Consider the following 26,725-nt stretch of genomic DNA (forward strand, 5'->3'; position numbering starts at 1 on the left):
ATTTGCCCACTTTCACTTCCATTTAGGACCAGATGTCCTTTCTCTACACCAGCACATGGATGCCCTCTTGTCCCTTCCTAAGACAGGTATAGAGAACAGTCCACTGAGGCTCAGAAGCATCGAGGCTGGGGCTGGAGCTGAGGCACAGAATACACAGGGGAGAAAGGAACATGTATGCTTTCCATCGGGCCACACAAACGGCGAGGGAATCTAGCGCCATATGAAGATGAGAGGCATGCCCATCCACAGCTGCCCCAAAAGAACGCAGCAGCCGGGCAGTGGGAGAGGGCGAAGCTGGAGGAAAATGACGAAATCTGGTGCCTTTCAAAAAATCTCATAAAATGTCTTCTCTGAGAATCAGCTTCATATTGATTCAAGGTCTGCGGCGGGTAGCGTGAGGTGCTCGTCACATGGTCAGAAGAGCCACATGAAGGCCAGACAGGGACTGCCTTCTCTTGGTCCTACTGTGGGACAGGGTTATTGTGAGAAGAAGGGAACGATCCAGTTACTGGATGATTCTGGGCCTGAGGACCCTGGGGTCTTTGAACCATAGGAAATATATGGCACATGTAGCCAGGAGAGATGGGCCTGTCCATCCTTGCCCTACTCTATAGTTGGGATGGAGGTCTTCCTTGCAGCATCCCTGGTCTCCAGCTGGTGGGGACAAGTCTGGTCCTGAAGAGTAGGTGGCGGCTCCCATGACAGAGCTGAGGACTGTGTTCGAGATGTGAGAAGCTCTGTGCTCAGTAAGGGCAGATGGAATTGGATCTTCTAAGCTTCCCTCCCTCACCATGGCCTTAGGAGACACGAAGTTTCTCCTGGGATACCACGTGACAATGACATCACCCCCAAAGTCATCTGAGAAGGTTCCCCTTCACACAGAGGCTGAGGGAGAGGCAGACCTCCCAGGCTTGGAGAAATGATGCCATCAAAATCACCCCACATCACTAGGACGATGTGCCCCTATTTCTTAGAACGAAAAGAAGAGCCGCCGTTGTATGTGGTTGGAGGGAAATAAGGAAAGAAATGGGGGGTTGTTTTTATTTACAGTTCCTGGTGCCAACAGGTGTGTCTCCTACCAGCACTAAATTTTTATTGAGTATTTATTTCCTGGGAAATAAATACATTCCGAGATTTCAGGTCCACTGCATTTGGAACAGAATAGGCTAGACTTGGTGGAGCAGAAGAATAGGCTAGACTTGGTTGGCCCCTGAAAGGGTGGTTTTCAGAGCCAGGCACCTGGTATACTATAGCCAGATTTCTAAGGCCTCATTGGGCACAGTGGGCTCATGGCCCTGACACGCATGTGCAGTACCACAATGACACTCAGCCCATCTCTGCAGGAGAAAGACAGAGGGAGAGAGAAGACTGGGGGGAGGTACTGATGCCTGGGAAAAATAGGGAGAAGGTTTCCCGGTGGAAGGAACCATTAGAAGGTAAAGATGACGTGGTGACAGGAAAAGTCTGATCTGGCCACACTATCTGCATTCTTGCTCCCTTGTTCCTTCCTTGTTTCCCACTGCTTTGCTTTGCAGTCTTCCTCTCCTTCCTTTCTGGTCTTCCTCCGCTGCTGCCCATGGATGCACCTGCATTGGGAAGGGGGGTGCGTGGCAGTAGGACAGGGGATTCGGGAGAAGGGGTAGAGATGCCACAGAAGAGAGAACTCAGTCCAAAGAAGGCTGGAGGAAAAAGGCCAGAGAAATGCTCGGGGCTGCCTAGCTCACCCCCCGAACTAAGTCCTCCCGGCTCGAGAAGCTGTCTTCCAACTTCAAATGATCCGGGTCAACACTTGCAGTTTCTCTTAAGCTTCATGTAAACACAAAACACACACGCGTGTGCTACCTGTAGTAAGTAAGCAGTGGTGAATCAAAGCCTCTGACAGAGAAGCAAAGAGGAAATAGAAATTCATCTAGGAACAGACAAACAAGCCGGAGTGGCAGAGGTCCCAGGGGTGGCACGAGGGAGAGTTTCAAGGGAGCTATTTTGGGGCGCCCAGAGTCCTGATGTGGAGTAGACGAGAGCTGGAACCCCATCTAGCCAAGGGGCTTCTCCCTCCCCCAAACAGCCTCACCTTCCCTGTGTTCTCAGCAGAGTACGGAGCGGCTCCCAAGCCTGGGAAGTCCAGGAGTATCAGGAGATGCCGGGGGTCCCACCCCTGTTCCATCCTGCAGCCCGGCGCAGCCTTGCCAAGCAGAGGTGGCGCTGGTCTTACGGCCCAGTGTGCTCTGCTCGGCCCTTTCTAGAGAGAGGGTGCTGTGTGATAGGGAAGGGCGGGTTGCACCAGAGATGAAGCGGGTCTGAAAGTGCATTTAGAAAGCGCTAGATAAACAATGCAGGCCATGGGAAGGAGAAGCCTCTTTGAATAATAATTTTAAAAAAAAAAAACCTCCACAAACATTTAAAAAAAAGAACTCCTCATTTTTGAACTTTTTTAAGAACAGTTCAATGTGAGGTTTTTGCACCCTTAACATTTTTATCTGGAATTTTTTTAATTGTACTACACACAACAAAGACTAACAGTATTTACTTAAAATATTGTGTGTGTGTATATATATACACATATGTATATGTATGTATATATATCTTTTTGTGGAGATATTTTTCTTTTTGTGATTTTTTTTCTTTTCCTTTTTTTTTGTGCCCAAGTAGATATACGATATTATTGAAACAATGTCCCCAAACAGAAAAAGTCCTTAGAGAAACAATACTCTGAAAAACAAAAATTTCACAAATGGTCAACCATACTCACAACACCTCCCAGAAATTCAACTGGATACAATGAGAAAATAAACAGGTGAATCGAACCCTCACCCAAACCATGTGGGCTGGAAGACCCAGCTGTGCTGCTGGTAGGGACTCGTCCTCCAGGGGGACTCCTGTGCAAACACAGTTGTCCCCCCTCCTCCCCACCCAACCCCTCCGGCTCCCCGCTACCAGCCATCACAGCCCAAGAGTAGTTTTGTGTATTTCTGGCAAGACCTTGCAGCAGGGACACACACACACACACACACACACACACACACACACGTTCTATGGATGAGCACACACACACACACACACACACACACACACACACACACACACACACACACACAAAACCCAGATGCACCAAGGGAGCTGAATGAGTCTCAGCCAACCACAATGACAGAAGCACCAAACAGTCTTTGAAATGAGTTAGTTATTACAACTTGACTTTTTATATATGTATATATATATATATATATTCTAGCTTTCCTCTTTGTGTTATTTTTTAATTAAAAAAAAGCACAAATGAAGATGAAGATTCTTTCCAGATCAATTTAAGGCTTCCCACAGAATGGAAACAGAACCATCCTTCCACAGGCTTGCACGTGTCCCACACATACCATTCACAGCCTTAAAATGATGGAAGAGATTGTTGCCAGTCACAGATTAAGTATTGTGCCTTTAAATAGATGTCTTTCTTTTTGCTACTATGCTGAGTTTTATTATTACTGGTTCTCTTTGATGGCATATATGGGAATCTCCTTTGATTTGCTTTTAGAATTTACCAAATTAGGAGGGTACCTTTTTGTTTGTATTCTGTCTCGCCTTTCGAGAGGAATCAAAAGCGATTCTTGCTAGGTAAATGCTAAAATGGCACATAGTCAGCCTTCAAGTAGCTTTGCTAGCCATTTGAGACCCAAACAGCCCTTCAGCTCCTAGAAGGCTCTGTGGAGTGGGGAAGGACAGGAGAGGAGGAGAGAAATCCAATGGAGGAGGGGTTGCTATGCCTTTGCTTTTAGTAATTGGTTTTCTTCGACACAAATAATCAGATAGGAAGAATGATTGCTTTGTATTGTCTCTGTTGGTTGGTTTGATTTTTGTTTCCTTGGTGGATTTGTTTCATTTGATTATTTAATTTTCTCTCTTCTGGTACAAATGTCACCAGAGAGGTTTGCATGAGAAAATATGACAGTACTTAATGAAACTCAGCACCTAAGGGCATAAGGCAGTTGAAGGTTTTGTTTGTTTGTGTTTGTTTGTTTGTTTTGTTTTGTTTTGTTTTGTTCTTTCAATCAGCACCAATCCCATAAATAATCTACACTTGGTGTAAGGTATAAAATTGTGTTGTTTTTTCTGATGGAGAGGAGACAATGCCTTCTCCACCTATGATTCATAGTGTGGGATTTTTTTAATACTGTTTCTTGTGTGTAAAAAACAAAAGGAAGATTTTCTTTTTGTTTTTACTTATAAAACATAGAGAATATCTTTGTATACATACAGCGACTGGAAAGAAAGCTTATCTGAAGGGGATGTGACTTATTGATTTGTTCTTAGTGTTGGTGTTGCTGTTGGTGTTGGTGTGGCGGTGGTAGTGGTGGGGAGGTGGTGGTGGTGGTTCTGTGTGTTGGGAGAGGGAGGGTTAGATTTCTTGCGAGCGGCATTCGCCGCAACCAAACTTAAGGTCTCCGTCTCAACTCAGGTCAAGAGGCTCTAGAGTGAAGATTCGTACTGCAGCAACTCATAGAGGAGCGGCCCGTCTCGGTAGCGAATGCCCACCGCCGTGGGGGTGACATACTGCAGGATGTTAATCGTCCTCCTCAGCCTCCTGTCTACAAAGTGGGCATCCCAGGCTGGGTACCGTTTCCTTGGCATGTCAATCTTAATGAGGGGCCCCTCGGGGGGGTGAGGGCGCCCCGTCGGGGTCGAGGGCACCGTGGGTCTCACTTGGAACACGGGCAAGCAAGTATCGGCCATGAGGTCCTCCTGTTGTCCCGGCACGGCTCTGGTGGGCGTGACCTGGGTCCCCCGGTACCCAGGGGCTTGAGGTGCCATGGGCTCAACGTCGGGGGGCAAAGGGATGCCCCAGAGCAGCTCGGCACAACAGGAGCTGGCAAAGATCTTAGCCCGCGGCCCCATGGGGTGCAGCACACCATAGTATAAGAGCATCAGCACGATCCCAGCCACAAAGCTAACAAAGACACAACACAGTGCGGGCACCGCATACGAGTCAGTGCTCTCCGGGTTTCTGTAAAAATACCAAAGGAATGTCAAGGCCGCGTTCTCGGTCAACACTATCGTATAGTATGCAAACATTCGGTATCGAGTCCGCCCTTCCTTGACGTTAAACCAGCAGAAAATGTACACGATCCCTACCACCATGTTGAAGAGGATCTCCTCCCACTTGGACATGCAGAAGTCCGTCCCGCCATGGATGATCCAGAAAGCCATGGCGCACCAGTGCACCACCACGAAGATCCCGAAGTACAGCTGGAAGATGGAAGCAAAGAGGGCAAAAGAGATAACCCGGGATGAGATGGTGAAGAGGCGCCAGAAGAGGTGGATGAGGGCCCCTCGGTAGCTCATGCTCTTCTTATCGTCCCTCGAGTCCCGCAGCAGCTTGTGATAGGACGCTAGCACCCAAGCCAGGGACATCAGAGAGGTCACAGAGGAGACACCTGCCGGAAAGACACAAACCCACACGGTCAAAACCTCGGACGTCAGCTGCGAGGGACAACGGGGGGGGGTGCTGCCAGCTGAGGAGATGCCCACACACTGCCATCTAAAGAAGGAGGGAGAAAGAAACACAAAATCAGGAAGCAGACAGAGCCCCAACCGTTCCCTACACTGACAGCTTTGGGGTGTCTCGGGTGGGTGGGGGTGTGCAGAGCTCCGTGGCTCAGGAGTGAAGTGGAGCCCCTGGGTCTGGCCTGGCTTTGAGGGTTGGGGTGATATCTGGGAGGGGCTGTGCTCTACCTTGGGGGGCCTCTGTTGCATGCAAACATTGGGCCTGCATGGGCCCCCCTTCCTCCAGCAGCCTCGCCCAAGATCCTCCCTCAACCATTGTCCTCCGCGCCACTCTCTGCCACTCTCCTGCCTTCTCTCACTTGATGTGGGGTCTCCCAAACCCTTCCCTAAACTTTCGGTCGGCTTCTTCCTCATCCACCACAGAAGGCGGTCTTGGGGTGTCCGGCCCATCCAACCAGCCACCTCTGTCTGTCTTGAAACCCTGCACAAACCCCGGTTGCTTTCTCCGGGAATCCCTGCTCCCTGTTCCCAGGCCCGCCCTTGCTTCCTCTGGCTGCCCTCTGAGTCCAGCCTCCATGCAGCACCTGCTGGGAGACAGAGGGCAGAGTTCCAGGGACTTCAGCCCAGCTGTCATTGAAACCCCGCCCAGCAGCTTTGCTTCTGACTCCGCCCACCCGGTAGGGGTCTTGAAACCAGGCTCATCTTCCCTGAATCTTCCACTGCAGCCAGGAACAGCGCCACAGGCCAAGCATAGCAGTCAGGAAATCCCCCACCGCCATCTTTAGCTCCTCCTCTGTAGCACCATCCAGGCCTCCAAGTGCCTCTTTGGTTGGTCCTTTTGCCTAAGATTCAGAACTGAGCACAGTGCAGATGGAACGTCTTCCACGGACTATCTTCTTACCGGGCTATCCACCTTCCCAGGAGCACTAGTTCTCTATGACATTCTTCTTTATTTCTCTCTCTCTGAAGCACAGAGTTTGGACCCGGGAGCCTTACGCATCCCAGACACTATCCCAGCTCATCTCCTGCCAAAGTTGCCCCGCAGCTCCTGCCCCATTCCGTACCATGATCCAAACATCCCAGAAGAGTCGGGGTCTCCCCTGCCCCCACAGTCCCAGCATTCCAGCATTTCCCTCCCTGCCCTATGTTAGAAGGCTCCTTCTTCTTCTGCCCTCATCTTAAGTCCAAGCTTAGAACAATCTGGTGTGATAACAAGCCAGCATGTTGGCATATGCACAGAAAACACCTGGATGGTTGGCCGGCACATAGGTTACTCTCTATTTTGTCAGTCCTGGGACTTGAATTCATGGCCTAGACATTATCCCTGAGCCTCTTTGTGCTCAAGGCTCTACCACTTGAGCCACAGCGCCACTTCCGGCTTTTTTTTTTTTTTAGTAGTTTATTGAAGATAAAAGTCTCATGGACTTTCCTGCCCAGGCTGGTTTTGAACTGAGCTGTGATCCTCAGATCTCAGCCTCCTGAGTAGCTTGCAGTACAGGCCTGAGCCACCGGCGCCCGGCTCCTACATTACTCTTGTAATAACAAACAGGAGAGACGAGACTCGCGACCACAATTTCTCCATGGAAACCAAACAGAAACTCTCTCCTGGGCAGTGAGGGCGGGGCGGGCTTCCTCCCACTTCTCCGGCCACCCGCACCGCACCAGGCAATGCGCCTTGGTCTCGCGAGTCGCACCTGCCTGCTGCATGGGCATGGAGTGCAGCCGCTTTGGCTCCTGGGTGGACGCAGGCAGAGGTTTCTGGAGAACCTGAGGTCCCACCTCAGCGGCCGGAACCTGGCTTCTCCTCAGCTCTGGGACAGTCCCAGGAAGTTGTTTTCATACATTCTGTGTCTCCACTGCCACTGCTGGCCAGGTGAACTTGTGGGGGTTTTTTTGGTGGTGGGACTGGGGATTGAACCTGGGGCCTCACACATGCTAGACAAGCGCTCCATAGACACCCACTGAATACTCTGGATCTACGGGCGACATCAGCCACACTGTGTGTCTATGGCCTGAGCAGCACACAGGATAGACAGCACACCTCTTCAGTGGTGCTGGGAGGCCTCAGGAAGACAACTGAGGGGAAACACAGGGAAAGACTCCCGGGGAGCGCACGAGATAAGGCAAAGGGAATGTCTGTGGCACTCTGAGATGGTGGTATTGGTACTCTACTTAATATTATTTTATTTATTTATTTATATCGGTCGTGGGGCTTGAACTCTGGGCCTGGGCGCTGTCCCTCCACTCTTCAGCTCAAGGCGAGCGCTCTACCGCTTGAGCCACAGTGCTACTTCCTTTAGTATCATCTTTAAGTATAGAAATTTAAGAACTTTTCCCCAGAGCATGCACCTGCCAAGCGACAGAAACAAGATTTTATGCTGCATGTGGTCACCGGGCTAATTGGCCCCCAGACGCTTTGTAAGGGACTGAGCCGCTGGGAGGAGACAGGGATACAAAAGGTTTGGATCTTGCAAGGGTTGATGGGAAAGGAATCTGCAAGAGGCCCTGAATTCTTGGGCCAAAAATCCAATCTGAATTCTACTTAGCTTCCTCAGGCCACAGAGAAAGTGGGGACTAGGACCAGAAGCTGGGGCTCCCTCTGGGGGAAGCAGTCCATTTTCCAACGCTGCCCTCTACCTCCAACCCCTGGCAAGATGACTGTGTGGTCTGAGGCCAATCCAGAGCCTGATGCTTTCTCCCAGGCAAGACCCCAGCTGCCAAGATGGCTGCAGAAGTCCCGGAACCGGCCTGGCGGGGCCTGAGAGCATCCACGGTCCACATTCAGCTCTGTCTGTGTTCCACCAGCCAGGCTGGATAGTGTCAAATGCCTTGTGCCCTGCCATGACACATTCTGGGCAGTGACCCTTGCAGCTTACATCCTATAAGATTCAACAAACTACACTTGTCTGCTTCTCCCATCTGGAGAGGTAAGCGTTTGCAGGAGCATTCCTGAGTGGTGGTGGACAGCCTGAAGGGGCCTATCCGGTATGGTGCGGACACAATAGGAAGCCATGAGCCACTTTCTGTCTAGCTCTGCTCCTAAAGAAACAGCCACTGGGGGCTGGGAAGGTGGCTCAGTGGTAAAGCGCTTGCCTTGAGCTGAAGAGCTGAGGGACAGCGACCAGACCCCCCCCCAAAAAAGAAAAGAAACAGCCACTGCCCAGTCGTATACACAGGATCCTAACTGCATTCCTGTTCCTCCAGTAGCTGCCAGCACAGCAGGGTGGCGGGAAATGTCGCCGGACTCATCCCAGCAGCCTGCAGGGTCCCAGAAAGCCATTCCAGGACCTTGGTGGACCCCAAAGAGGGGTTAGCCCTCGACAGAAGAGCCTCAAGGTCAAGTTCAGCATTTAAAGGACTCAGCAGAAGGAAAGTTAGCTACAGCTTCCCTTCCTTGTCTCTCCTTTCTAAGATGCTGCAAGAGATAGCAAAATGCCATCTTCCCAGCCAGCTGGATAAAGGCAAGCCCTAGAGATTCTAGAACAAATGTCAGCCAGTCCACTGCCACAGCACAAAGCGGGTGGGTGCCTGGTCCTGGCAGGCCAGCGCCAACCCCGCGAGCCCAGGAGATCCATCTTTGCTGAGGAGCAACCACAGCCCGGCTCAGTCCCATTGCTCCCAGAAACACTGGCATCAGAGCAGCAGCAGGAAGACACCTGCAAGGAAGAGGGCGCTGCCATGAGTAGGCCTGGCTGTGTGGTTTTCTGCAGGGGAGTTGCCGAGCCTCGGTTTACCATTTTTAAACCAGGGGATAGAAATACAGACTTGAGCATGTTACGAATTATGAATGTAAGCCACGTTGTTACATCTTAGCTGGTACTCTGTATACATATGATTTATCTATGTATGCATGCTCTATATAAAATGTGTGCATGGATAGAGTGCATCTAATATAGAGTATAAACATGCACTCTACACATGTGCAGAATATTATTCAAATATCCATTTGTGTGTTAACAGATGTTCCACTGAAATGGGGGACACCGGAGGGTACAGACACCTCCACACAGCCAGCCTGGCACAGGGAGCTGCCTCCCCAGCCGATCAAAAGCCAGGGTGACGGTGCTCCTTTCCCCCTGGCATCTCAGATACAGGAGATGGCCTTTGCCCAAGGCCTCTGCCCTTCACTTCTGTCTTCCTGCAACATTTCCATCTGGATGTGTACCAGGAGAAGGGTGGCATGGGTCAGGGGTCACTAGCACAGAACTCTCAACTTTTTCTCTGGATGAGCTCCTACTCACCTACCAAGGTCCCTTTCTGTTGTACCCACAAAACAGTTGCCCATCCTCTGTGCCCCCAAAGCACCTGTACGTGTCTCTATCACAAAATCAAAAACACAGAGCCCTTGACTCCGAACTCTTGAGGGCAGGTGTCTTTGTGAAGACCCACCATGCCGAGTCTTTTGCTTCCTGGAACCGATGAGGCTTTTCCTACCTCAGGGCCTGTGAGCAGGTTATTTATTCCCATTGTTTGAAAGATAGATTCTGTACCTCCTTCCTCATCTACTATACTCAGCTCAAATGGCAGCTTTCTGGAGGCTTTCTCTGACCTCTGCTCAAAGTGGGGTCACTGGGCCCCAGGCGCCCCTCAGTTAGCTTTAGCCTCAGCATCATGAGTACCTGCATCCAAGCACATGTCACCACACGCCTGCCTACTTGTTTTGTTGTTGTTGTTGGTGGTGGTGGTGGTGGTGGTGGTCCTGGGGCTGGAACTCTGGGCCTGGGCGCTGTCCCTGAGCTCTTCAGCTCAAGGCGAGCACTCTACCACTTGAGCCACAGCACCACTTCTGGTTTTCTATTGGTTTATTGGAGATAAGAGTCTCACGGAATTTCCTTCCCGGGCTGGCTTTTAACCATGATCCTCAGATCTCAGCCTCCTGAGTAGCTAGGATTACAGAAGTGAGTCACCGATGCCCGGCTCTACTTGTGTTTTTTGTGTTGTGTCCTCAGAGAGGATGGAAGATTCAAGACGTGGAGAACCATACCTGCTCTTTCCCGGTCTTCCTCAGAACACACCAAGGCACCAAGTTTGATGCATGTGTGCAGAAGGGCAGACTACGCCAGGAACCCACAGCATGTCAGGCAACGGGCTGTGGGCACATGGATGCGTGGGACCCAAAGCGCCGCCATTCCCACATTACAGATGCTGGGACACAAACTTCCTCCGCACCCTGAAGTCCTGAAAGGCGCGTGTGGCTGCCTCTGCCTTTACCCTTACACCAGAGTAGTCTCCAAACCAAACCCCCTCCCAAACCCCAGGAGCCTGAACTCATAGGCTCAGGAGGCACGGGCGCCCTGCCTGGCAGGCACAGGGCGTCAAAGCTGCACGTTTGAAGGCTTGATACCTGCACTTCATATTACTTCACTGGGATCTGCACTTGTGGGAAGACTAGACATGAGATCCATCTTGCGGACTGAGAATTTCAAGAGGGTGAGAGAGAGTCGGGTGGAGAGCTTGGCAGAGGGCAGGATGGATGGAAAAGCTGACCAATAAGAGAATGGCGGTTGTGTTAGTGATCTTTCTAACTGCCTGTGACATGAATGGCGCAGACAGGCAGGAGTCACGGTAAGGCTCACCAAGAGTTACAGAGCTCACTAGTAAAGCCCACGGCCCAATGTAGCAAGCAGATCTACAAGGAAAGCAGCAGCACCAAGAATAGAACAGCCAGGCACCACAAGAGGACTCCAGAGCCTGGAGGTGACCCAGGAAGCCAGAAGGCGCACTGGCCAGAGAGAGCCAAGGACCAGCAGGGTGGACCCCTGCCCCCCCCCCAGCTGCCTGCTGGCCCAGATCACACAGCCCTGTGGGCCGAATGACATGAGCAACTTCTCTGCTTTGAATACTCCTAGTGGTAACAAACTCTCTACCTCCTGGTCCATGACGAGCTAGCTGCAACATCGCTCGCTGCTGAGTTGCCAACCATCTGCCTGCAGCTTGCCCTGACCTTTAGAATGATTCTTCTCCCTCCTGCCAGCCCTGAGGATGTTGGGGTTCACCTGTCCCAAGTCTGCCCAGACGAAAGACCCTCTGTTCCCCTGCCCCCTGCCACGAGTCACCATCTCTGGTCTCTTCTCATCCCAGACTCCTCCACTGCCCACCCCTTCCCCCCCCCCCCAAGGAATGGGCTCTGAGCACCACCAGACCACAGTATGTGTAGCTGGGCTGGCATTCAGATCTGTGGTTCAAGGCTCCGCCTGGACCAGGCAGTCTAACCTTGGAAGGTCTTCCCAGAGAAGACCAGCCAGGGGTGTTCTAGAACCTATTATTTCCCAGAGACAGCAGTTCATAGAATGTGCTCTGGGGCTTTTGAGGCTCCTTGGAGACTACCCACTACTCCTAGATCTAACAACCCCTTCAGCCCGTGGAGCAGGCCGGGCTTCCACACGCTAGTGGCAAAACTACCACACTTCAACATCTCTACAACCAGGAGTGGGTTTTAACATGATTCTGGGCTGTTGTTTTGGTTGTTTGTACTGGCACTAGGGCTTGAATTTAGAACCTGGGCGCCATCCCTTAGCTTTTTCGCTCAAGGCCGACACTCTGCCACTTGAGCCACAGCTCCACCTCCAGTGTTCTGTTGGTTAGAGGTAAGAGTCTCACAGACTTTCCTGCCCTGCTGGCTTTGAACTGCGATCCTCAGATCTGTCTCCGAGTAGCTAGGATGACAGGTGTGAGCCACCAGCTCAGGGCTGATGCTGCTTTTCAGTTACACACGCTGCTGCTGCCTCCTTGCCCACGCTTCCATTCCCTCAACAGTGCAAACCCTGCTGGAGGCCAGCACAAGGAAGGGCCGGATCCACTGGACAGGCTCACCCAGGGCTCTCTGCTCTGCTGGACCCAGGAGACCTGGCTCTGCAGGCTCAGATAAACAGGACCTTGGATAGGGGAGGTTGGGGGACCTCTGCAGTGTGGGCCACATTGCCCTAGGCTGGACATCCGGACTGAGGATGGGAGATGTCCAGGGGGTGGGTACATAAGAGGCAGCCTGGCAGTGAAGGGCGTGGCTTGTGTGGGGCGTGGTGTTTCCTGGGTGTGGCCGCGGTGGGTGTGGTCTGTATGGGGCGGGGCCCTGCCAGGGACAGGTGGCTTGTGTGGGCGTGGCTTCGCCTGGGTGTGGCCTGGTGTGGGCGTGGTCTGTGTGGGGTGGGGCCTGGCCAGGGGCAGGGTGGCTTGTGTGGGTGTGGCCTGCGGTGGGCGTGGTCTGTGTGGGGCAGAGCCTGTCAGGGGCAGGGTGGGCGTGGCAGGGCGTGGTCTGTGCGGGGCGGGGCCAGCTCACACTCACAGGGCAGCGTCTCTGCGCTGTTCTTCTGGATCATTATGCAGAGCTGTAGCACCAGTTGTGGGGCGCTCTCCAGAAAGGTCTCCAGGAGGCGCAGCATGTTGACGTCTGCATATTCGTACATCATAGCCCAGTAGAAGCGTCGCTGGTGTTCCTTCTGCCGCTGGCTCTGAATCCCCAGGTACATGGTGCGGATATACCTGCCGGAGACACGGGGCAGGACACAGGCGTCGGTGAGTGGGAGCTGCAGAAGGACCCCGCCCGTCCCCCCAAAGCCCAAGCCACCGGCCGTCATGGGCACCCTGCAGGCTGCAGGCCCTCCAGAGGCCTGGGTGGGGCTTTGCGTCCTCGGGGCCCCAGGGCCCTGTGCTGAGCATGGGGAAATCTGGCGCGGGAGGGGAGTGGGCAATCAAGGCTCTCATCCGGAGAGAGGAAAAGCCCCCCCCTGCCATTCAGGCCCCTCTGGGGAGGTGGGGTGTCCTCGGGTTCAGGGCCCCGGGAGAGCACTCCGGCGGGTGGGCGCCCCTGCGGCTGCTGGCCCGCCACACCCATGGGGGAGCAGGTAGGTATAACCTCAGGTGTGTCACACACAGATCCGCTGGGACGCAGAAAGGCCACCCTGGCTATACAAGCACCCAGAACTGACCGGAGGACAAAGTAGGGGTGGATCCCAGGCCTCTGTCCCCCAAAGCCTGTGCATCCCCCTGCTACACCAGAGACCAAAGCCTGCAGGGCAACCGCTGCCCCGAGACCATCTGGAATCGCCTGAGCCCTCCCTGTGACTCCGGCCTCCTGGGAGGGACAATGGCTGTAGAAGGCAGGTGCAGGCAAGAGCAGCGCTGGTCCTGTGACCCCTGGGACTGAGGGCGATTCCAGCCCGCGTCCTCCTGCCTGCTCTTCACTGTGAGTGGGGGGGCGCTGGCATGCGACAGCGAGCATTCACCCTGGGTGAGCCTCCACCCGAACTCTCTGGAACCGGGTCAAAGCCCAGGCAAGAGGAAGACCCACAATACCAAAACCCATCCACAGCCTCTGAGGTTCGGTTAGGCAGGGTCTACTCAAAACACAACGGTAGGCAAGTGAGGCTTTGCTGGCCTGCTTAAGATCAAGAATCAGAACAGTAAACTGGGTGACAATGCCAACAGGAGAGAGCTAGCAATCCTCCGCCCCCTGGGGAAAGAATGTTCTACACCATTCCTGGCCTTCCAGAGTGCCCAGGGAAGCACCAAGGTGGAGCATATGGCTGAGGCTGTCAAGGCCCAGCTGCTCTAGAGCACCTCCAAGTGCCACTTGTGGCTGCTGAACAGTCCTCTTGTCCTGCCCCCCCCCCACGGCCCTCCTCCATCCTCACGGGGGCCTCCTAATTGGTCCACACTGCTCACTCCTGCCCAGAACCTTCTTCGCACAGCAGCGGGGCTCTTTGAAAGTCCTACGTGTAACCACGCTGCTCCCCCCCGCCCCCCCATTCCATGCTCCGTAACTTCCCATGAGCTTAGAATAACCGAGAGCCCTTCCACTCAGAGCTGCAGCCCTCTCACCTCACCCCCTGCCTCCTTGCCCCCCCCATGTCTTTCCTACCCCTTGCTGGATCACGTGAGCTGTAGAGTGTGGCACTGGCTGGTGGCTTCCTACCACATCTGAGTGCCTAGGGCAATCAATGTCTGACCCGCCCACCCACTGGGGGTCGAATGGATCAGATGGGGGGAGAGGGGGGCTCTCCCCTGGGGCTGAGGGGCCCAGACAGGATGGCACGGTCACAGTATGTTGAAGGCAGTGTCTAAACAGGTTGACATCAGATTTGTGAACTGCAGGACAAGAGCCTGTGGCAGGGGCTTTGCGCCCTTCCCGGGGGGGGGGGGGGGGAGGAGAGGAGGCCTTGCCTGAGCACCTCGAGTGGACCCGCGTGCTTTAGAAACCACAAGCTGAAAGCATGTGTTTGTAGCAGAACATAAGATCACACAGTGATGCTCCTGCCCCAGCCCCAATTGCAAATGGTGGCCCTCACTGGCGTGCTAGTCATGCGCTGAGTCCCTCGATTGATGACAGATCTGGGACTCTCTCAAGGTACCCTGACAGGTGCCCACTAGGCTATGGGTGTCAACAGCAAGCCCCCACTTGACAACCAGAGAATAATGTCATGGCTTTCTCTCAAGCTTCCTGAGAGGAGGCTGAGATCTGAGGATCGTGGTTCAAAGCCAGCCTGGGCAGGAAAGTCTGTGAGACTCTTATCTCCAATAAACCACTCAGAAAACCAGAAGTGGCGCTGTGGCTCAAGTGGTAGAGTGCTCGCCTTGAGCTGAAGAGCTGAGGGACAGCGCCCAGGCCCAGAGTTCAAGACCCACCAAGACACACACACACACACACACACACACACACACACACACACACACACACACACAGAGTTTCCTGGGAGTCTTAGGGAGATCTGGGGTGAATGCTTTGAGGGGATCCACCAGGCACAGGGGCAGACACCTCACTTCTCCGCCAGTCTCCTGGAGTGAACAGGGGTACCAGCCTCCTGTGAGCAGAGTGAGGGCCCTGCAGTGGCTCCTACAGCTGTGCCAGCTCATGGGTTCCCAGCATGCCCTGTGAGGCAGACCTGCTTATCTCCCTGCAACACAGAGAGGCTGGGGAGTGCAGTAAGGCTGAGCACCGAACTCCAGTTCTGTTACAGAGTCTGTCATTTGTGGGCTGCGATGCTTCATACAATCCGCTGCCCTCTGGGAGTCTGTGCTTTCAGGAAAGCAGAAGAGAGGCTCAGGAAAGGATGGAACACAGTTGTACCCAATATGTAGAACTTGGGGGGTTGGGTAACTAAGGGATGGGAGAGAGAGACACAGAGAGAGACAGAAAATAGGCAAGGAGACACAGAGAGAGAAGAGAGAGGAGAGAGGAGAGGAGAAGAGGAGAGAGGAGAAAGGAGAGGGCAGGAGGAGGAACCTCATCTTCACTAACTTGGGGGGCTGGGAAAGCAGATGGGGGCAGGGAAGGCAGATTGGCCAGGTTGGGCAGGCAGAGTATCAGGAGACACAGACATACTGGCCGGTGCATGGAGCCACAGCAGGTGCATGGAGGCCACTCAGCAGCATGTGGAAAAGCTGCATGTCAGGCAGAGCCCTGAGCCGAGTCTCACGGATCCAAAGGTGGCTGTTGGCCCCAACCCCATTCTACCCACATGCTGTGGGCCCCAGACTCTCACCAGGGCGGAGGCTGCAGGTCCACACTCCCTAGGGGGTACATTGAGACCCCAGATTGCTTTTCCCACTTCACAAGTAACCCAGTTGGTGAGCGTACCCACTCTGGTCCCAGCTTTCCTCAGGCCTGCCTTTCCTCCTCTGCCTTGGCTCCCGGCCCCTCCACCCATCCAGTCAGGCCACAAGGGGGCAATGGACCCAGACCTGGCTAATTCACACTAATGCCCGCCAGGAGAAGCCAGTCTGTGAAGCTGGAGTGACAAGACACTCGGGGAAAGGCAAAGCCAGAGTGCATCTTGGGCGGAGTAGCAAACAGAGGTAGGGGCCCAGAGCACCAGGAGTCGGGTTGGATGCTGTTCCTCCTGGACACCAGGGCGTGCAGCCTCTGCTGTGGAGAGAGACTCCCTGTCCTGACACCCACAGCAAACGCCCACACCTGTCCTGCTCTCTCCTCCCCCCTCCTCCAGGCTTGGGCCCAGCTGGTAGGGGAGAGGTGCAGCGTAATGGGGTCTGCACTGCCCCAGGCCACCCATACCTGCAGGAGAGGACTCCAAGGCCAGACCTGGCCTCACTTCTGTCTCTGTCCCAATCAGGAAGACAGAGGCAGAGTGGAGGCTAGAACCAGACTCTGTGACTGGCTGGTTCTGCTCTTGGGGGGCGGGGGGGGGGGGTAAATGTGCAAACCTCCCATTGTGTGGGGCCCGGGGAGGAGGGAGAGGCCTCAGAGTCTTCTAGGAAACAGGAATCATGGGGCATGCTGCACCCCTCTTCTGCATTTGTCCTCTCTTCGCCCAGCGCCCCAGGTCCATGAGTGGACCTAACTACAGGAACTAGTCTGATGGCAAGCTGATACCAGCCGGCAGCCAGCCCCGCCTCCGCTCGCTGGAACTCAAGGGCTGGGCATGAAGGCTCTGCCTGTGGCCACACGAGGGCACCAGACCCCAAGGAAGCTGCACACCGGTGATCTCATACCTTAGACCTGCGCCCTCCTCTGCGGCAGAGCGTGAGCAGCCCCGGTGTGGGCCCCGGTGCTCCCTAAGAACACCATGTCCAGCAACGCACCTTGAGCAAGGACGCAGGGACCTGGCCACAGCCTGGGCCTGGGCCTCAGCCTGCACACTGTGGGGCAGGGCCCCTCCCCAGGCTGGACCCTGGCTGCACTGCATGCAGGTCAGCATCCTGTACAGCGGCTTCACAGGGCACCAGGTGGGGCCCGCATCTTGGGGCCTGTGTGGTGCTGGGGGGCGCTGTGTGCCGTGTGGGCCTTCACGAGTCAGTGCTGCTCTCTCCTCAGAACTCCTCTGAGGGAGATGGCACACTGAGGCACAGTTCCTCAGTTTACCTAGCTACATAAGTGGCCAAGCAGGCTTCATACCAAGCAGACGGGCCTGCTGCCTGCACAACCTTTTGGGAAGACCGTTTGTGCCTTCGGAGCATAGCCCAGTCTGCAGGCCTTTGGTAGAAAACGCCCTTACACCCTTGGTGTATGCCCCACGGCCTGTCAGTCAGCCACAAGCTCTCACCTTGGAGACTCTGCCTGACTTTTCTGGGCCTTGTCTACATCCTAGCTTCTCAGGAGGCTGAGATGTGAAGATCAGGGTTCAAAGACAGACTGAGAGACTCTTAACTCCAATCAGTCAGCAAAATCCCGGGCTGGTAGTTCAAGTGGTAGAGTACCAAATGTGAACAAAAAGTCCAGTGATGATGCAAGGCCCTGAGTTCAAGTCCTGGTAGCAGTGTGCGCGCGCACGCGCATGTGCGCTAACATAAAAAAATCAACCTATAAAATCAATAGCATTTCTACAAACTATTAAGGAATAACTGAAAAAGGAAACTTTAAGAAGATATTCCACTCAAATTCACTCTAAAATAAAATTCATAGGTGCAAGAAAGCACACAGGACTTACATTCTTCATGATGCCAATATAAGAACTAAAGAGAAGCTAAACAACAGGAAGACATACTGCATTCATGGACTGGATATGGTTAAGATGAAATTGCCTGTAAATTGGTCCACAGATTTAATGTAATTCCAACAAAAATCCCAGCAAGATGTTTCACAAATATAGATTAGCAGATTCTAAAATAGATATAGAAAGGCAAAGGACCTAAAATAGCTAAAAAAGAATTTGAAGCAAAGGAATTGGAAGAAGTCACACTATCTGATTTTGGAATTTACTATAAAGCCACAGTAATTAAGACACTGTGGTACTGGGACTGACAGGGAAATACAGATTAGTGGACAGAAATAGACCCACACAGATGTAGCTGGTACTGGAGCTTGAACTCAGGGCCGCACCCGACCACTTGAGCCACACCTCTAGTCTAGTATTTCGCTAGTTAATTGGAGACCAAGTCTCCCAGACTTCAGCTAAACGTACCTCCACCATAGGGCTCAGGAGTCCCACTCTTGGGTATTTATTTTAGAAACAAAAACTATGTCCGCAGGAAAACATACACACTGAAGCCTTAGTGGCTGGACTCGTCATTGCCAAAGCTGCTTCCACAAGGGAGTGGAGAAACAAGGTCCCCGCCGTGGAATACAACTCCGGAATTTATTTTTTTTAAGAGCCAGAGAACCGGTCATCCCCATGCAATGACCTAGGCAGACTCCAAAGGACTGGATGGAAAGCATGTAGACTGTGGGGAGGGTACCCTGTGGGCCCCACTGTGGGGCCTGGGAAGGCAGGTAGGAGGCAGCCATGCAGCTGCAGAGCCCCAGTGGACTGGGGGGGGAGGGTGGAACTGTCCTGTGATGCTCCTGATCAAAAAGGCCAAAGACATTCTAAGACCTTTTTTACAAGCTCACAAAATATATCTATTTCACCTTATGTAAATGTTCACTTATACACATTTTATAAGCCAGATGCCAATGGCTCAGACCTGTAATTCTAGCTACTCAGGAGGCTGAGATCTGAGGACTGTGGTTCGAAGCCAGCCCAGGCAGGAAAGTCCATGAGATTCCTATCTCCAAGTAATCACCAAAAAGCTGAAAGTGGAGGTATGGCTCAAAGTGGTAGAGCGCTAGCCTTGAGCAAAAAAAAACAAGCCAAAAACAAAAACAAAAAACGTTCAGGCCCTCAGTTCAAGCCCCACAACTGACCAAAACAATTTTTTAAATTATAATAACCTAAATGTATAGAAAAGGAATACAAAAGTCACAAACACAAATGAAGTATTAAGTACAGGTTCCCTGAAAGCTGGGGGCTGGGCACTAAAGGGTAAGCCTCAGTTGAAGTGTAGGAAGTCTGCCTGGCCCAGAGGGACCCTCCACCCCCCACCCCCCACCCCCCCCCACCATGCGCACGCGCGCGCGCACACACACACACACTCATACTCACACTATCTCACACACTCACACTTTCCAGCTGAGGCACCATCAGCGAATCAGTGAGGGAGGAAGGAGGGGCCAGCGGCCAGCCCCGCCCCGGCAGCAGCTCGGGAGCTATTTTTAGCCCTTCTCTCCTGACATCAGCAGGAAGGTGGCAGGCTCCCGGTGTGCATCCGCAAGCGGCCACAAAGTGGCATCTCCTCCCGCCGCTCCCCCCGAAAGGGGCTTGGGGAGCTCCTTGAAGCTTTGGGCAACAGGCAGAGGCGGCAGGCAGCGCCGGATGGCTGATCTGAGTGACCCTGGCATTGGCCAGCCCCCCCCCCCAACACCCCAGGCTCAGGTGAGCGTTGCCCCACCCCACCTGGCCCAGTCTCCTACCAGCACAGCGGCGCCCATCCTGCCCGCGCCCTCCACACAGTGCAGCCCCCTCAGAGTCTCACCCACCGGCACAGCCTCTCGGGAGGGAGAGGCAAGACATGGAGGCCCAAGGCCAACCAAGGTAACGGAAGACTCCGTCTGAAAAGAGAAGCGAAAGGGCTGGCCGCATGGCCCAAGAGGCCCCTAGTTCAACCCCCAGTACTGTTAAAAAAGAAATACATAATAGACCCAAATGCCTTGGCAAAAGACACCTATCAGAGAAGTGTTTCCCTCTTCCTAGACAAAATGCTTTTGTCTCCAGGACAGAGGCTGAGTTTGGGGGTGCTGGTTATCTTTGTACCTTTGTGCTTGGGGGTGCTGGTAACTTTGTCTCTCAGTACTAGGAACAGTACTGAATGAATGAGCCAGAACTCATCCTAGCTTTCAGGCAGGGACAGGAAGCCACCCCTCTCTGGGACACTGGTGCTCCCTGGGTTTCCATGGTACCCCGAGAGCTGGCTGGAGCCCAGGGGGCGGATGGGTGCTCCTCCCTGCTCCTCCCCCCCCCCCCCCCGCCCCACAGCCCCGCTGGCCAGCAGTGCTCCTTGGTGAGACGGGCCACCTCACCATCACCAGAGCAACGCCGGAGATCTCTGGGGACGCCTCCACAGGGCGCGCAGGCTGCCTCCTAGGGGCCGTTCCCGGGATCCCCGCAGCTCCCCACTGCCCGTGGGTGTGGGGAGAGGGGGAGACACCCACCGCTGTCCCCGGCACCCACGCCTGCCACAGGGGCCCGCTGGTCCTCAGGGAGCTGGCCTGCATGTGGCCTGGGGCTCGGTGGCACAGCAGACCATGAACCTGAGCACCTGACCAGGCCACCCAAGCCTGGGGCCAGGCAGGGCCCAGAATGTTCTACGGCCACGGTGCTCCGTTCATCTCTGCTGCCCTCCAGCAACGCACCCGTGGTGTGGTCTCCTGTGGACTGCCTTGTCCTCTGATGTGGCGCCCCCTGCAGGCCACCTCCCCTCCCCAGCCTTCCTCCCCAGCCCCCTCCCTAGTCCTCCTCCACAACCCCCCTCCCCAGCCCCCTCCCCAGCCCTCCTCCACAACCCCCCTCCCCAGCCCCCTCCCCAGCCCTCCTCCCCAGCCCTCCTCCACAACCCCCCCTCCCTAGCCCCCCTCCACAGCCCTCCTCCACAACCCCCCTCCCCAGTCCTCCTCCTCAGCCCCCTCCCCAGCCCCCTCCCCAGTCCTCCTCCCCAGCCCCCTCCCCAGCCCTCGTCCCCAGCCCCCCTCCCCAGCCCCCTGCCCAGTCCTCCTCCCTAGCCCCCCTCCACAGCCCTCCTCCCCAGCCCCCTCCCCAGCCCTCGTCCCCAGACCCCCTCCCCAGCCCCCTGCCCAGTCCTCCTCCCTAGCCCCCCTCCACAGCCCTCCTCCCCAGCCCCCTCCCCAGCCCTCCTCCCCAGCCCCCTCCACAACCCCCCTCCCTAGCCCCCCTCCACAGCCCTCCTCCCCAGCCCCCACACGGCTGCGCTGCCAGACACGGCTGTAAGCAGCTTGGAAACAGACAGAAGGGTATCTTGTTGGGTCTGCAGCCAGGCAGCCTGCTCAAGTCCATGTGGGGCCCCTGGCTTTTCCCCAGTGCCCCCCCCCGCGGCTCCCCCTGGGGCTGGGGAGCACCTGCTTCACCTGCTGGGCGGCTGGGGAGGCAGGAGCAGAGGGGGTGGGCTGGAGCTCCAACCAGACGTCCCTGGCCGGCCCAGCGCCAGGGCCTGTCCCCGCATGTGGGAGACCCGCGTGGCCCTGCTGGATGCAGCGTGCCTGTCGCCACCCCTGCTGCCCAGATGGAAGACAGAGGCAACAGCAGCTGTGCACTCAGATACCAGCCAAGGTCTCGCACAGCCTGTGCACCTGCTGACCGCCAGGCTCAGGGGTCTCAGGGCGCAGAGGACGAATGAAAAAAGGTGGGAAAATTAGCCGACTCAGTGGAGCCAAGTCCATACCACGGCCCCTGGTCCAGCCCAGCCCACTGGGTCTTGGGTGGCTCACAGGTGTGGGGCTCACAGGTGTGGGGGCTCACAGGTGTGGGGGACTCACAGGTGTGGGCTCACAGGTGTGTGGGACTCACAGGTGTGGGGGCTCACAGGTGTGGGGGACTCACAGGTGTGGGGCTCACAGGTGTGGGGGCTCACAGGTGTGGGGGCTCACAGGTGTGGGGACTCACAGGTGTGGGGCTCACATGTGTGGGTGGCTCACAGGTGTGGGGTCACAGGTGGGGGGCTCACAGGTGTGGGGCTCACATGTGTGGGGGACTCACAGGTGTGGGGGACTCACACACAGGTGTGGGGCTCACAGGTGTGGGGCTCACAGGTATGGGGTCACAAGTGTGGGGCTCACAGGTGTGGGGGCGCACAGGTGTGGGGTCACAAGTGTGGGGCTCACAGGTGTGGGGGCGCACAGGTGTGGGGGCGCACAGGTGTGGGGACTCACAGGTGTGGGGCTCACAGGTGTAGGGTGCTCACAGGTGTGGGGTCACAGGTGGGGGGCTCACAGGTGTGTGGGACTCACAGGTGTGGGGACTCACAGGTGTGGGGCTCACAGGTGTAGGGGGCTCACAGGTGTGGGGTCACAGGTGGGGGCTCACAGGTGTGTGGGACTCACAGGTGTGGGGGCTCACAGGTGTGGGGGCTCACAGTGTGGGCTCACAGTGTGGGGTCACAGGTGGGGAGCTCATAGGTGTGGGGGGCTCACAGGCGTGGGGGGCTCACAGGTGTGGGCTCACAGGTGTGGGGGCTCACAGGTGTGGGGGGCTCTCAGGTGTGGGGGCTCACAGTGTGGGGGCTCACAGGTGTGGGGGGCTCTCAGGTGTGGGGCTCACAGTGTGGGGGCTCACAGGCATGGGGGGCTCATAGGTATGGGAGCTCACAGTGTGGGGCCACAGGTGTGGGGGGGCTCACAGGTGTGGGGCTCACAGGTGTGGGCTCACAGGTGTTGGCTCACAGGTGTGGGCTCACAGGCATGGGGGCTCACAGGTGTGGGCTCACAGGTGTGGGCTCACAGGCATGGGAGGCTCACAGGTGTGGGCTCACAGGTGTGGGCTCACAGGCGTGGGGGGCTCACAGGTGTGGGGTCACAGGTATAGGGTCACAGGTGTGGGCTCACAGGTGTGGGGGGCTCACAGGTGTGGGGGGCTCACAGGTGTGGGGCTCACAGGTGTGGGCTCACAGGTGTGGGGCTCACAGGTGTGGGGTCACAGGTGTGGGCTCACAGGCGTGGGGGGCTCACAGGTGTGGGGGCTCACAGGTGTGGGGGCTCACAGGTGTGGGGTCACAGGCGTGGGGGGCTCACAGGTGTGGGGTCACAGGTGTGGGCTCACAGGTGTGGGGGCTCACAGGTGTGGGCTCACAGGTGTGGGGCTCACAGGTGTGGGGGCGCACAGGTGTGGGGGCGCACAGGTGTGGGGACTCACAGGTGTGGGGCTCACAGGCGTGGGGGGCCCACAGGTGTGGGCTCACAGGTGTGGGCTCACAGGTGTGGGGGGCTCACAGGTGTGGGGTCACAGGCGTGGGGGCTCACAGGTGTGGGGTCACAGGTGTGGGGTCACAGGTGTGGGGGCTCACAGGTGTGGGCTCACAGACAGTCTGAGCTCAGGCTCTCTCTGCATCTTCCCGGGGCTTGCTAAGGTGAGGCGCACGCTGCCCGGCCTGTGTGTGTGGAGGAAGGTAGTGTGCGGCTTGCACATGGTGGGAAGAGGGTCCGTGGTGTCTGGGGGGTTAGTCGGGGGGGGGCAGGGGTGGTGACCTCTGCTCGGGCGCTCGCTTCCTCGCGGCCATTGCAGCCTGGCCAGTGGGGCCCTCGGGGGCCCCTGGTCCTGAGCCTGCTCTTGGGGGGCCCTGAGGGCAGCGTGGCGGGCACCGTCCCAACGGGCGTAGGTTAGGGGTCCCCCTCTCCCCCGGGGCTCAGGCCAGCCGGCCTGGGGCTGGCAGGCCGCCTCTCCGCCAGGCCAGGGCTTCTCTGCCTCCAGCACAGCGCGGGCCTGCGGTGGCAGCGTAGCCCAGTCCTGAGCCCCGGCGTCTGGCTGGGGCCCCGGGCCCCGTGTGGGGCTCTCTCGGGGCTTCTGGCAGGAGGACGCCAGGAAGGTGCTGCAGGCTCGGCGGCTCCTCAATAATTCATGCCTCGGCACATTCTGCAAACCCGACGCGGTGGGGCCATCTGACACCGCTGGTTGGCAAGCCGCTCAGACCCCCTGCTCCCCGCCCAGCCGTCCCCTCCTAAGGTCACCCAAAAGTCACCGCGAGGGAGGCGTGTGCTAGAGCAAGCCTCTCCCCGCAGGTCCTCCCAAGCTGCAGCTACCAGCCTTATGTCAGCCAGGGCCAGAGCTGGCAAGTCACCTGCCCGAGGCGGCACAGTGAGGACCCGAGCCCCGGATGCTCCGCTCCCCACTCTCCCGTCTCCTGTGCTTTTGAACCGAGCCAGGGAGTCAGACCCCCCGGCCTCCCTGGGGCAGCAACCCTGGGCCGGCCACTGTCTGGAGGCTGGAAGGCTGACCTCCAGTTCCCCGCACTGGAAAGTGGGCACCATGTGGAGAGCTGGCAAGGGGCACAGGCCCGGGGGAGTGAGGGGCTGTGAGGTGCCAAGGGGACAAGCGGCCAGCGGCTGGGACACCCACACCTGCACTGCCTCTCCCCAGGCCTCTCTGCCGCATCCCCCAAGTCCCGGGGCTCCCCCAAGCCTCAGGGCCCTTGTCTGCCAAGTGGGACTGCTGCTCCAGCCCTCGCCACCCCTCTTCCCATTCCAGGCCCAATGGGGACGGATGGGCATTGAAGACTAGAATCTGATCTTCCTCTGGGGCCTCCAAGGGAGGGTGCAGCTGTCCAGGGCCCCTGCTGCCCTCTGCAGCCTCTCACTGAGCACTGGGGACCTGATCGGAAGGGGGGGGACAAGATTCCCCCTTCCCCCCACCTCACTTGAGCTCAGGAGGGGACAGGAGCGAGGAACGGACATCGGGCCCCTGTGTTGGGAAGAGGTGTCAGGAGGCCCTTGGTGGCTCCTCAGGGCCCGGGCAGGGCCAGGGATCAGCACGGTGCCTGTGGGCCAGCAGGTGGGAGGTAGGAACGGGAAGGACCTGAGATGCAGGTCTCCCTCCCGCGATGCACACAACACGGGGCTGCCTCATGCTCCCCTCCCAGGCCACCCTACGTCCTCCCGCCCACCTCCCAGCCCTGAACAGGGCCTGGCCGGCTCCTCACTGGCCAGCGGCGCTCAGGCAGTGCGGCAGGACACTCCTATGCCTACACTATTATACACAAGCTCCTACATTATACACGCAGCCCGCGGACACCCCACGGAGCCTTAATAAAACTAATAAATCAGAATCGCATATTTTTAGCATCCTTATGATGTTCCAAACTGTGCTTCCCTTACATGACGATATTTGAATCTTGCAGCCTTTCTGGGCGTTTGGAACTGGGTAGCTCCTGTTACAGGTGGTAACGGAATCTACTCCTCATCTGCTGTACATCGTTCACCCTTTCGGGTACACAACCCAGCCACTTTCATGCATTCACAGACTTGTGCCCCGTCCTCAATCTAGTTCCCTCCCTAAAAGAAATCCAGAAGCCAGAGCAGGGTATTGTAGTGCACACCCATGGCTACTGAAAAGGTGGGGGTAGAGGTGGCTTGCTCTCCAAGGATGGTGAAGCACCAGACTCCATCTAAAAACCAAAGCGAAGCTCAACAGGATGGAGGTCTGAGGCTAGGCCAGGCAAAAATGCAAGATCCAAACCGAAAGACACATAAAGCAAAAAGGTCTGGAGGCTGGCTCATATGGTAGAGCAGTCAGGCAAGGGTGAGGTCCTGAGTTCAAACCCCAGCCCCATAAAAGAACAACCCAAACCTGAAAAGAGTCTGGCCCTCTTGGCACGGGTGTCTCCCGCAGGCTGGCAGGGTGACGCCCTGGAAACCTCGGTCTGTCCTCCTTCCTCAGAGTCCCAGGATCACCTCTCTGCACGTGCAGAGCCGAGGTGTGGCTGCATGTCCACCGGGCATTGGTCACAGTCTCATTTACAGCCGAAGAAACTGAGGCATCAAGAAGCCATTGGAGCGAAAAGAGAGAGGACCCTAGCTAAACAACTCCCCCCCCCCCCCGCCCAAGAGATGCCCCAGAGATGCCGGAAACCTGGCTCCGAAGAACCCAGAGGGGCCGCCCCGGGCTCTAGGCAGCCCTGGGTTCAGTTCTTGGAACATTGCCTTGACAAACGTGTGCGCCCACTCCCGTCCTGCCTTGGCTTCAGGTACCTCAACAACTACGGGATGCAAGGAGCGGCCAAATCCATCTTCCCAACACATCCTGAGCGGGAAAATGTCTTAAATTGAAAGTGTATTCATCACACCTGTTTCCTCTGGTGACAGCAGGGCTGCCTGGGAGCTACACTCCCCAGCTGCTTCCCAGCCTGGCAAGATAGGACCACACCAAATATCACTCTCCAGGGGAAAAAGAAGCATTCACAATGTAGTTTCTACCTGCTTGGTGTTGCTTTAGTCCCACCGGAAACTGGAAACATCCTTAGTCCAACCGTCTGACTCAGGGCAGTGCCCGATGACCAGCAGACCTTCCTCGGCCCTCTGCTGCCACGCCCACGTGGTCTCCTGCCCTCCTCCCTGCTGCCCACCTGCCGGGCACCTCCAAGGGCTGGCCGTCGGTGGGGGGGACACTGGTGATTGCTGTGTCATGTCTCTACCCCTGCTCCAGACCATCTTGTCTGTCCAACAACCTGAGATACCCCACCAAGCAGGGCAAGACTGCCCAACACCGGGCTCAGAGACAGCCAAAGGTTGGAGATGGTGAAGGGCCACCAGGGCCGGGAAAGCTGGGCCAACTTTTACGAAGAGGGGCGGGCGGGCAGGCCAGGCAGCATCAGCGGCTGGGGAAGAGGGCACCTGGCGCTGCAGAACCAAGAAGAGCTGGCAGCCACACTGCGGGGGGGGGGCGCAGGGTAGCAGAGGGCAGAGGGCAGAGGGCAGCAGAGAGCCAGCATCCAGAGGTTGGGGACCAACCAGAACTGGGGACTGCAG

The 26,725-nt window shown here is 56.3% G+C and overlaps 1 protein-coding gene across 1 annotated transcript in view; it reads right to left on the reverse strand.

Annotated features, from left to right (window-relative positions):
- Positions 1–3,823: 3,823 nt before the first annotated feature.
- The window catches only part of Xkr6 (XK related 6), a 169,770-nt gene continuing 146,868 nt past the window's right edge, over positions 3,824–26,725 (reverse strand). The window contains exons 2-3 of the mRNA XM_070016784.1: positions 12,773–12,969; positions 3,824–5,420 (exon numbers count right to left, since the gene is read on the reverse strand). Coding sequence (XP_069872885.1) covers positions 4,456–5,420; positions 12,773–12,969 — 1,162 coding nt within the window. The 3' untranslated portion in view covers positions 3,824–4,455. The remainder of the gene's footprint in view (positions 5,421–12,772; positions 12,970–26,725) is intronic.

The sequence above is a fragment of the Dipodomys merriami genome, unplaced genomic scaffold (assembly GCF_024711535.1).
Source record: "Dipodomys merriami isolate MVZ:Mamm:240054 unplaced genomic scaffold, mDipMer1.0.p SCAF_12, whole genome shotgun sequence".
NCBI classification, from domain to species: Eukaryota; Metazoa; Chordata; class Mammalia; order Rodentia; family Heteromyidae; genus Dipodomys; species Dipodomys merriami.